The sequence below is a fragment of the Neltuma alba genome, unplaced genomic scaffold, assembly GCF_004799145.2.
Source record: "Neltuma alba isolate B1F8T4 unplaced genomic scaffold, ASM479914v2 tig00011543_pilon, whole genome shotgun sequence".
NCBI classification, from domain to species: Eukaryota; Viridiplantae; Streptophyta; class Magnoliopsida; order Fabales; family Fabaceae; genus Neltuma; species Neltuma alba.
In genome coordinates this window covers 1-12,126 of record NW_021636205.1, presented here as the reverse complement: position 1 = coordinate 12,126, position 12,126 = coordinate 1, and the positions used below count along the sequence as shown (strand labels likewise).

General features: G+C 33.5%; 2 protein-coding genes across 2 annotated transcripts; both read right to left on the bottom strand.

Annotated features, from left to right (window-relative positions):
- Nucleotides 1-272: 272 nt before the first annotated feature.
- Nucleotides 273-7,011, bottom strand: LOC114714797 (transcription termination factor MTERF5, chloroplastic-like). Its single transcript, XM_028899570.1, has 2 exons — nt 6,880-7,011; nt 273-1,493 (listed from the first exon to the last, which is right to left on the bottom strand). Exons 1-2 carry the CDS (start codon nt 7,009-7,011, stop codon nt 273-275), a joined length of 1,353 nt encoding a protein of 450 aa, XP_028755403.1.
- Nucleotides 7,012-8,780: 1,769 nt separating this feature from the next.
- LOC114714796 (uncharacterized) lies at nt 8,781-9,553 on the bottom strand (the record flags this gene model as incomplete). The annotated part of the gene is made up of 2 exons (XM_028899569.1): nt 8,781-8,816; nt 8,912-9,553. Coding segments are annotated over 2 exons (678 nt in total), but the record flags the coding sequence as incomplete, so codon positions are not given.
- Nucleotides 9,554-12,126: the final 2,573 nt, after the last annotated feature.

The window sequence follows — 12,126 nt, the reverse complement described above, 5'->3', positions numbered from 1 at the left end:
GGAAATTTATCAGTCATCACATTATATTTAGTCGATTGATAGGTCATATCTAAAAAATAATTACAAATGTATCAAAAGAAATATAGTGAGAACTGAAAGACAGTTCTACGTCTATATTTTAGGGGGTGTTTGGGTAGAAATAAAATCATGATTTTAAAAGTGTTTTTACGATATACGAAGTAAATATGTAGAAGAGTTTATCTCGATTTGTGAAAAAGTGCTTCTGAGAAGTATTTTTAATCCATATCCATAAGCTTTACAGCAGTATTCATTCACCTTGCCAGATCCAGTTTAGACTGATACAACTCCAATAATCCACCAGCTTCTGGCCCATGACGAATGACAAATCTCCTTAAAAAGCCATCTTCAGTATATATAAATGCTGCAACCAATGCTTTTCTTTCTATCAGACCCTTTGACAACAGAGCTTGAATGACAGCACCTCTGGGCATAATTCGCCGTTTCAAACTCAATGCCAAAACGGAAGGATTTTTGTTAATGGTGGAAGGCTCACAGCCCAATTTGTGGACAAGAAACTCCATTACTGCATCAATCTTATCGTCTGCCACGGTCATACAAAAGGGGTACTTCCTAAATGCCGCGAGAATGTCATGGTCAGACCAACCCCACTTCTTATAAACATCAAACTTGTTTGCCCGTGTGGATGTGCTTAAGGATAAGTATACCCGAACAGCCATAACAAATTGAATCTTCAAAGGATTAAACCCAAGTTCCTTCACTTCTTCCACAACTTCCCTAAACCGAGCAGTATTAGTAGTTAGTGCCCTAGGGAAAAATTGCAACAATTTCATGACATTTGATTCAGAAACTCCTGCTTCTCGCAATAGCTTCATATTAGGCACGACATGAGTGTTAAGATAAAGAAGGATGCCCGAGCAATATGTAAGAGCTTGAGTGAGCTTCTCATCAGATTGAAACAAACCCCGGAAGAAATCAAAGGAAGGAATGAGCTGATTGCTTAGGCTTCTCCGCATGATGGCAGGAGAACTGCACAAGAGCTTAGGGATGCTTGAGCTCGAAACACCCATGGATTTTAAAAACTCAATCTTGGGCAGAAGGGTTTTGTCAGGGTCACATCGAAGAATCAATGGATCATGTCTAATGAAACGAGCAATCTGGGATTGAGAAAGTCCATGTTTTTGCAGGAAATTGATAACTAAATCTGGCTTATCTCGCGTTTCGAAGCTGACACGCTCAGAAGCGGAAGCAGCTTGTTTAGCTGAGAAGCCACATACGTCAACCAGATATGAAACAGTGAAAGAATGGCCATTTGAGGCGGTTGAATTTGCGTACCCCACAGAAAGCCACTGGATTTGACCACAAACCAGATGTTGAAATCTTGAAGGAGAGGTTGCGTTGATAATGTGCTTCCGAAAACCGATCGCTCTGCTCAGAAAACGAGACATGGATTCCATCAGATTCCAATGCTCAGGCAAAGAAAACGCGTTGGCAGGGGTCCAAGAACTACCACACTGAACGAAAAATTAATCTTTTTGTCTTCAAGTTTTAACTCAATCATGGGTCAGTCTCTCAGCCACAACAACTCGGTGTAATTCAGTTCCTGAAATTGAAACTCAGTCCCTGATCTGTTGTCTTTTTTTTTTTTTGACCAGCGATCTATTTTGTCATTTAATAAATCAATCCTTTCCATACATAAATCATCTTATATGGCAAAAGGTGGTGCCCACGTGGCATCCAAATGAGCTAAAAATAAGATCCTAATCACCCACTCCGGTCCCTCCCGGTTTATACGTTGGAATATATGGTGGCCAAGATACTGAAAGGTAACGCTGTGATTTTCATCGGAAACTAAATGGGCAATGGAGCTGTACTACCCCTTTAAGACTATGGTGTGAGTTGCTTGCTCTGCTTTACCATTGCTCTGCAAAACAATAGCGAGCAAGAACGAAGAAACAGAGGAAGGGGAAAGTGGTGGAGGCCGGAGAATTATTAGGGTGTAAAAGGAATATACATGGAGAGGGAGGGCGAGGTGGGAATTAAGTCATGCCAAATTAACTGAATTATTTATAATTGAGTTAAAATTTGAAAGATTAATCACCCTTTCTATTTATTTGTATAAGAAGCACGCAAAACTAAAAAGAATACATTAAATTAATTTTTTTTTAACATTCACTCTTTCTTTTGTCGGACACATTTTCCTTATTAAACAAAGACTATTACAATTATGTTTTTATATTTGCTCTCACTTGCTTCTTCCTATCCATAATACTCCTCCGGTCCTTAATATAAGATCCATTTAACTAATTTGATTAAATTAAAGAAGTTAGGTAAATTAGTTAATTATAAGAAAAGTGACACAATTTTTCCTAAAACACTATAATCATCTTTTTTAATACTCTTCTCCCTCTTCTACTTGGTTATAGTTGAGAGAATATCCATAGGGGTAATTAGAAAAATTGATAAATATGAGAAATGGGTCTTATATTTAGAACCAAAACCAACTCAAGAATTGGGTCTATATTAAGGACCGGAGGAGTATAAGATATTGTTAGAAGAAAATTATAATCTAAAATATAAGACGTTAGTCAAATAATTAATGTAATTTTTTTTCACTTCTATCCCTAATTCCCTATTAAATATATGAGAAGGATGAGAGATAATAAAAGGTAACATTAAAAGTAATTTTATAATTTTCTATGGATAAAGTATGAAAACTTTATCCCTATCCCGTGAAGATACATGTAATGACCAAACTTCTATTTCTTAATGTGTGAAAAAAGTTAACTGGCGCCTTGTATTATGAATTGGAGGGAGTATTTACTTTATCTCCCTCTATATTTATAAAGTCAACATAGATAAAATTGAAAAAACTCATCAATTGAGTTATATTTAGGGACAAATTTTTTTCAAACAAGTCATCAAAAGTAAGCATAAACCATTGTTTTAAGAGGCGTCTATTATTACACATGACACAAAAAAGGTGCATGTTTGTCATCTAATCCTTCAATAAATGTCCTATATTTTATAGCTACACACAACATTTATTTATAAACTTTTATACAACTTTATCAAGATCCATTTAGGCAGAACAATTTTCACGCATAGCGCAACGTTACTTTTGAATGATACGTCCTGTCCAAGCCAAACAAGAGCAAACAACATAAAGGTTAATAATGTAGTGAGAAGATAGTTCAGCAATTGGCCCATCTTTTTTTTTTTTTTTCTAATACAAATTTGCCCCATCTTTGGTCTAAAATCATACCACAAAACCTTTTCGTTCTTCATTTACCTTGCAAGCCCCCGTTTAGACCAATACAACTCCAATAATTCACCTGCTCATGCAAAAAGATATGTCTTTTCAGAAAGTCTATTTCAGATAATTTATTTGTATTTATTTAGAATATTTTATAAACAGTTTTTCAATCGTAATTTACAGAATACGAGATAAGTATATAAAAAAATTTTGTTTCAATTTATATAAAATATATTTATAAATGATACCAAACATGATACCAAACAGAGTAATGTCTTCTTTCTAAATGCCACAAAAATGTCATTCTGAGGACAACCCCACTACTTATAAGGACCAGCCCTTAGAGTCCCTGTGGAAATTTTTTTTTTTTAAAAGGTTGAGCAAACATGAACAGCCATAATAATTGGACTTTTAAAGGATCAAATGCAATTCCTTCGCTTCTTAGGCAATGTCCTTAAATGGATTAGGACTTTTTGTCCATGTCCTAGGATACACACACAATAATTTGATGACATTTTGATTCAGCAACTCCTACTTCTCGCAATAGCTTCATATTCGGCACAGCAAAGGTGTTGGCATCAAGAAGGATGCCCGAGCAACATTGAAGAGCTTTAATGAGCTTATCATCAGATTGAACAATATCTCGTAAGCGATTAAAGGAAGGGATGCGCTGCTTACTTAGGCTTCCTTTCATGATGCTGGGACATGAACATAGGAGCCTTGGGATGCGGGAGGTCGAAACACTAATGGACTTGAAAAACTCAAATCTCCGGCAGAAAGGCTTTTTGAGGATCAGATCGCAGAAACTATGGGCAATGCCTAAAGAAACGAAGAATATGGGACTGCGAGAATCCATCATTTTTGAGGAACTTGATAGCCAAATCCGGTTTATCTAATGTCTCAAAGCTAACTCACTTAGAAGTTGAAGCAGCTTCTTTGGGTGAGAAGCCACATGTATCAATTAGGCCTGGTTCCATTTGGATTAGCAGTAGAAAAAAAAAAATTTATTTACAATTTGACTTTTGAAAAAGTTAGATTAAGTAAAAGTTAAATTTGATAACGTAAATTGTGTTTGGATTGGATTTTATAAAAATTAATTTGTAAAAGTTAAATTGGGTAAAAAGTTATTTAGATTACAATTGAATAAAAACAAGTTTAGGTTGAAAATTACCAAAAAAGCTCATGAATTTTATTAAATAATGAGAGAATAATAGGAGAAATAAAAGAAAATTATTATTCTGATAATTTCCAACAGTCTTATGCCTGATTGCCACTTGAAAAAGCTACCTCTCCTAGTTTAAAGGATTGTTTGGATGAAAACCAAATTATGGTTTCAAAAATGATTTTACGGTTTACGAAATAAATACATGGAGGAGTTTATCTCAATTTGCGAAAAAATACTTCAGAAAAGTACTTTTCAAAGTATCCAAACACCCCTTAAAGTGAATTGCGTGTTTGGCCCCATTTTTAGCTCCCAAGTGTGATCTTGTATAAGCTCTCCCAAACAGACTTACCTTTTAAATCGGATTTTTGCTACAAAATAAACTCCTTCTTGCCCATAAATCTCTCTCAAACACACACATAAGAGACGATGAATGAATACCCGTGGAACAACGTTGAATAAGCATACGTCGATGAAAACCACTGGGTTTGAACACAGATATGATGTGCCTGTTTGGCATCATTTATTTTGAGCTTATAAGTGGCTTATAAGCTCTATAAGCTCAATTGATACAATTAGGTCTGTTTGGATCAGCTTTTTTGCAATCGGGCTTTTGTCTGAAAAGCTACAATAAGCTATAAACTAAAATTAACAGCTTATGACTTATAGCTTATGGCTTATAGCTTTTGAAATATAGAGAGAGAAAAAGTTAAGAAATTTATTACCTCTTTTGGTTCTTATTATAAGCCTCAAATAACTAATTTGTAGATAATAAAAAATCAGTTAAAATTAGTTGAAAGTAATGAATAAGTTAGAAGTATATTTTTATTTTTAAATATGCTCCTAAAAATATACTTTTATTTTTTCATGTTTCACTTTATATTTAAAATATTTTTTATAACTTCTTCATATTAAATTATTTTAATTTCATTGTATTATGTGAAATTATTTTTTTAATCATATTTCATTATTTATTAAAACTCGTATCTATTTTGATCATTTTACAACCAAACTTACTTTTACTCAATCATAATCCAAACAATCTTTTACCAATCTCACTTTTGCAATCTAGTTTTTCTGAACTCTAATCCAAACACAATTCAGCTTATTCAATTTAGCTTTTATCCAATTCACTTCTCTATAAGCTACTTTTTTAATAAACTACTTTTCCAGCGTTGCGAAGGGAATGAGACATGGATTTCATTCGTTTCGAAGGTTGAAGCAAGAGCGAGGTAGAGAGTGAAATCCTTGCGGCCAGTATTAAATGCATTTTTTAACTAAAATATTTTTAATTAATGCTCTTTTTTTCTTTTTTCTTTTGCACAAATTCAATTATTCATTATAGAGATAAAATGATTTCTTTTTTGTTTTGAGATACCAAGGCAAGCAGTAAGCTTGACAAAAACCAAAAGAAAAAGAAAACAACTGACAGTTAGCTCGCTGATCCTCCAAAATCAAAATGATACATTAGTATTGGGCTTAATCATGTTGAGATTGCTTCGAGAGTAAATTAGGACAAGATAAAGGACAAGATGGTTCACAAGACATGCCAAGATATTGTTTACTTCCTAGCTCCTTACTTCCCTCTAGTAAATTGAAAGAGCCCGCAGAAGAATGAAAATTGATACAAAGAGTCTATTAAACATGAATTGTCTGTGGGATTCAACTTACATGATGTGGAATAATGTTATTAAATTCAGTAGCATTTTTGAAAAGATGAGGCAAAAAGATAACAAGTACATAACCAACTTCTTAGACCAAAAATTGAAATGGCTTGAACTTAATGTCATGGATAAATTAGGTTTGATGAGGTTATAAGGCACCTAATATTTATTACCTATTTGAATTTTGTTGATTATATGCATGCTCTTCTCCTTTATAATTTGAAATTGTTCTTGTTTAAGCACTACCAACTCATCTCCACATCCATATATATCTTTGCTTTCACTTTATGCATTAATTGATTGATTTATTTCGTTGTCACGTCAAACTGTAGGACAAGCCTTCCAAAGTCGTCCATGTTTTGTCCCACGGGACATCCAAAAACTGGCTTCTATCCTTTATTAGTATGGGACATAGGACAACGATAAATAGCTTGAGAAGAAAACAACGTAAAAGGGCCAAATAGAAGAGGGAAAAAAAATAGATGCGATGGTAAATGGTCCAAGACGGCAAAAACTGAAACACACAGCACGCTCTGCAACTAGTTTGATAGATGTCGGCTTGCCATCCTATGCAAGCTTTTTCGACCGAAAGCTCTGCAAAACCCAACTCAGCTCGAATCCTAACTCAAAAACCTCTACAAGATGTCGATTACTCTGAAGCATGATTTGTAGAGGTATATGTCCTTCTTCCACTAGCCCTCTGATAATTACCCTTTGGTACAATGGCATGCACAACATATCAGCTCCGTAACATGGGAGCGATTCCTATGTGATGCAAACATCGGCTACATGATTAGGAGGATGGAATTTGCACTTACCTTAACAATGTTTACCACAGCCTCATTGTCTTCGGAATGTTTTTGAATTGGGAAAGTACTCCCCCTTTCTGGAACAATGGAGCTCCTCTGTGACTCTGTTGGGGTCTTGAACTTAATTCTTGGTATAGCCATAGCAAATTTAAAAAAATGGAAAGAAGAAGAGATGCTTCCCTGGCCTAAGTTAGCCTTCAGACTCAACTCACCTAAACCTTTTTTACACCAAAAAGAAGAAGAGATGTTATAATAATAAGAAAAGAAACATACATCGTACATTTCTCCCAAAATAATGCCCCAAATCCAGTTCTCTATGCTGATCTGATTAGGAAAGAGACAGGCTGTCCAAAAATTGAAATGTTTCGATTTCAAAGGGCCTAATGGAATTCTATAAGATGTTCAGATTGTCATGCTCAGGAAGGCATAAACAACAATAGCTTAAAATGTATAATTTGGTGTCAGTATGGATAAAATATATTAATATAAAATATAAAAGTTATGCTTATGACTTATTTGTTAAATTGGGTGGGAAACACACAAATATCAATCCAATTAAGTTGAATCATAAAGTGTTGAATCAAGAACTTAGCAAGCACCAATAAGTGTGAAAGACAATGCTCAAATCAACGCTAAAAGTACAATTTTAGTTGTCAATGCGGAAACAGATGCGCCCTGAATTTTCTAGCTAATAAATTAAACATATTCCATTTGAAAGAAAATTACAAAATTGAAATATGAATGGCCAAAGCCATTTATACCAAAATAATATGAATATCACAACTTTACCTTTATGTTTATTAAGAAAAAATACATTCTCAACCAGAGCAGACAGGGTGAATCAAGTAGTATATTCAAACCTAGTCAAATCAAATTGAATCGAGTAAAATAAAATCCATCAATATTGAGAATAATAAGGTATGTCATCTAACCAAACAAAACCCATATGAATAAAGGCAGTTTCAGGAGCAAAAATAATGGTAAAAAATAACTAAATATTATCAGATGAACTGTTGGATTATTTTCGTTACTTCATTCCTTTCTCCCAAGGTCAAATGAGGTTAGTTTATGAGTTAACAGAAAAAATGAACATACACAATCAAGTGGATCAGTAACCTATAATTGGAGGAATTAGCAGTTTCAAAACATTAACCAACCAACAAAGCAAGAGGATTTTAAAACCTCGTTACATAGTTTAGTAATCATAAACCAGAATTCTGATTTGGAAAAGAATGTTTTTAACGCAGCACTAGTGATGAAGAAGGTCAAATGGAAAATATGCCCCACGAACGCCTATTGATGAAGGGTTCAATAATCCAATGACAGGTAAAACAATGTCTCTATACATGATTCTTACTCCAAAATGCCTTCTCTAAGGAAACATAAACAATGCTAACCCTCTGCATGGTGTTACAGATAAGCTTTAAAATTTGGGGCTAAATTCAAATGGAGAGATTTTAGTGTAATATGAAGCTCTTTGCATGCTAGATATGTCATTCCCAACCTAAATTAAAGCAAACCACATAAACATTAATAATGTGTCGTACCAATACAAATGAAGAGAAAACAGGTACACAATTGCTACATCTTAGTCCATATTCTTACCTTCAAACCTTTCCATTCTTCATTTGCCTTGCAAGATGCAGTTTAGACTGATACAACTCTAATAATTCAGTAGCTTCCTGCCCATGACAAAGGACAAACTTCCTCAAAAAATAACTTTCACTATATACAAATTTTGTTAACAATGTTTTCTTTTTCATTAGACCCCTTGACAACAGAGCTTGAATGACAGCACCTCTCGGAACTATTCGCCTTCTGAAACTCATTGTAAAAACTGTAGGATATTTGCTAACAGTAGAAGACTCAAAGCCCAATTATGGACAAGAAACTCCATTATTGCATCGATCTTATCCTCTGCTGCTACCATACAGAGAGGAAACTTTCTAAATGCCACAAGAATGTCATGGTCAGACCAACCCCACTTTTTATAAACATCAGCTCTCTTTGCCAATGAGGATTTGCTTAGACAGAAGAACACATGAACAGCCATAAGAAATTGATACTTCAAAGGATTGATCCCAATATTATTCACTTCTTCCACAATGTCCTTAAGCACATTAGGACTTGCAGTTAATGTCCTAGGATTATATTGCAAAAATTTGATGACATTTGATTCAGGAACTCCTGCTTCTCGCAATAGCTCCATATTAGGCCGGGCAATTGTGTTGGCATCAACAAGAATGCCCGAGTAAATTCGAAGAGTTTTAATGAGCTTGTCGTCAGATTGAAACACATCTCGAAAGAAGTTAAAGGAAGGAATGAGCTGCTTCCTTAAGCTTCTTGACATGATTCTAGGATAACTACATATGAGCTTAGGGATATCCAAGCTCGAAAAGCCTCTGGATTTAAAAAATTCAATTTTGGGCAGAAAGGTTTTCTCAGGATCATATCGGAGAGACGATGGGGTGTCAGTAATGAAGCGAATAATCTGGGGCTGAGAGAATCCATGACTTTTAAGGAAATTGATAACCAAATCAGGTTTATCCCGCGTTTCGAAGCTGACACACTTAGAAGCTGAAGCAGCTTGTTTGGGTGATAAGCCACAGGTGTCAATGAGATATGAGACGGTGAAAGAATGCCCATTGGCAGAGGTTGAATAAGCATACCCCGATGAAAACCACTGGGTTTGAACACAAATCAGATGTTTGAAATGTTAAAGGAGAGATTGCGCTGACGCCGAGCTTTGCGGAGAGAACGCGACATGGATTCCGTTCGTTTCGAAGGCTAGAGAGCGAAGTGTAAACCCTTGCGCGCGGCATTCCTTATATTAAATGCATTTTTCGCTAATGCTTAGCTGTTTTTGCTTTTCCCCAACCAAACCTCCGAGAGTCTATTATTTATCTATTAGTCCTCTGATCTATTATAAAACATTTTTAGTATATTTTATGCAGGCAAAAAAAAAACTTAAATTTCATTAACTTACATTTAAAATTAATAACTTTTTAACGTCATCTCATTTAATATACATTATACTTCACATAAACAAAGTTAATGCAATAATAAATGAGGGGTAAAATTGTATATTCATGCAGAAAATTTTCTCAGTATCCTATAAATAAAACTAAAAAATGCATTCTCTCTCTACCCTATATAGGACCAGATGAGTATCTATTAAGGATTAATATTAGGTTTAGTCCTTTAAGTTGACCCTTATTTTGATCGTAGTCCTTCAAGTTTTAAATAATAGCTTTTAGTTCCTCAAATTTCTTTTTATTTAGAATATTAGCCCTCTAATCTAACAAAAAGTTAGATCATTTTACCATTTGAAAGACCAAATTTATACTCCTTCAGTCCTAAATATAAGAGTTATTTTGGTGTAAATTACACTACAAAATAGGTCTTATATTTAAAACCAGAGGAGTAATTTGAAATCCGAGGGATTAAAACCAAAATCATGACAAATTTAAGAGACTAAAAATTATATTAACCTATCTATTGAAAGTAGAGTGAAAAATAAGACTCACAAGAAACTGCCACTTGATTTCAGTCATTCAATCATACGGGTAAATGAGTTTTATTTTTTCATTTTTTAAAATCCGTAATTATAAGCGCACCTCCCCTATATTTTGTGACTACGCATGATTACCGGACCGGAGTAGGTAGGTAGTATGTGATTTGTGTTATTTTCTCACTTTGTAAAAGCTGGAATTTTCTGCACATTACTTCCATTATATTCTTTGTATGTGTTTTAACTCCCAAATAATAGATATTTTAAAGTTTAAATTCAAAATATATGAAAATGATATAACTTTTTTGACTCACCGCCAGTTATAAAAATTTTCGAACAGCTTCCATTAATATTTAAATTTCAATTCTTATAGATTTTTTTAATCTTTAATTTACTCTTTTTACTTATTCCCACATTGTATTATTTCTGTTTAAATTATTTTAGTTGAATTTTTTATTCTTAAAATAAAGATCCTGACCAAATATTTTAATTTTAAATTAAAAATATATAAAAATGATATAACTTTTCTAATTTACCCCGATATATTTGGGTGCAGGATTTCATAATTTTCTGTTCAGTTTACTAACCAACCAATACAATCTCAAAATAAAACTATTTTTAAAAAATATTATGCATTTCTCCCTCATGCCTTTCCATTTTTAAAAAAATCATTGAAAATGATTTATTCCCTTATCCTTGCCGATTGCTCCCTTTTTCTCCTCTCCAGGCGACCATGACAACCAAGCAGAAGCGGATGGGAATCAATGAAAGTGTGGAGATTGTGAAGTTTTCGAAGCACAATATTACTAGGAAGGTTACTCTTGTGATAAGGCAATATAAGACACTAAGGTGTGTTTGGATTATGTGGGGGGGAGAAGTTACTTTTTTCAATAGACTCTTGCAAATGTCAGATTAGATAAATGTTAGGTATATAATGTGATTTATGTTTGGATTGACTTTTATAAAAAAGTCACAGTTAAGAAGTTGAAACTTGTTTAAATGATAATAAAAAAATAAATTTAGATGTAAAATAACTAAAAAGGATATGAAGTTTATTGAATGGTAATATTTATATACATATATAATGTGATAATTGTCAGAGAAAAATTAAAATTATAAAATAAAAATACTTATTTTTTAAAGGATAATAAATTTATTTTTTTAAAATGATTTTATTATTCAAAAAATAATTTCTTTAATGTTAAAAAAAATTGGCTGGATTAAAAAAACAAAAAAGAAACTCGCATCATGCATTCCTCTCCTCCATCGCCTCACCTATCAAAACGTGCGCAGTGGAGCTTTTTTTGACCTGTGTAGCGAAGGAGTTGAGAATAGGAGCTTTTGGAAAAGAGATCGTTCCAGTATAAGGGAGTTTTGGAAAACTTCAAAAATATTTTTTCACAAATCGAGATAATTTTCTTCACATATTTACTTTATATATCGTAAAAAAACTTTTTAAAATCATGGTTTTGTTATTATCTAAACATTTCCTGAGCCCATTTACCTCCACAGCAAATCCAAACATATGTTTTAAACAAAAAGTTGTTTTTTTTTTTCCAGCTTTTATTGGTGGAGAAGTCAGTTTGGTAGCCTTCACTATGATCCCAAACTCACCCTAGGGCATCTGCGGGCATTGTGAAGTTTTGGTATTCGTATTTTCTCTATTGTTATTATGATTTTTCTTCATGATTTGATATCTCTTCTCTTTTAATTTCATTCTTATATTTTAGATTTATACCCATGAT

Bases quoted from the DNA above. Each gene is read 5' to 3' on its own strand.
- LOC114714797 (XM_028899570.1), bottom strand. From the start codon at position 7,011: ATGGCTATACCAAGAATTAAGTTCAAGACCCCAACAGAGTCACAGAGG. The intron at 1,494-6,879 runs GTAAGTGCAAAT...TTTTTCGTTCAG, and splicing joins CTGTGGTAAACATTGTTAAG to TGTGGTAGTTCTTGGACCCC.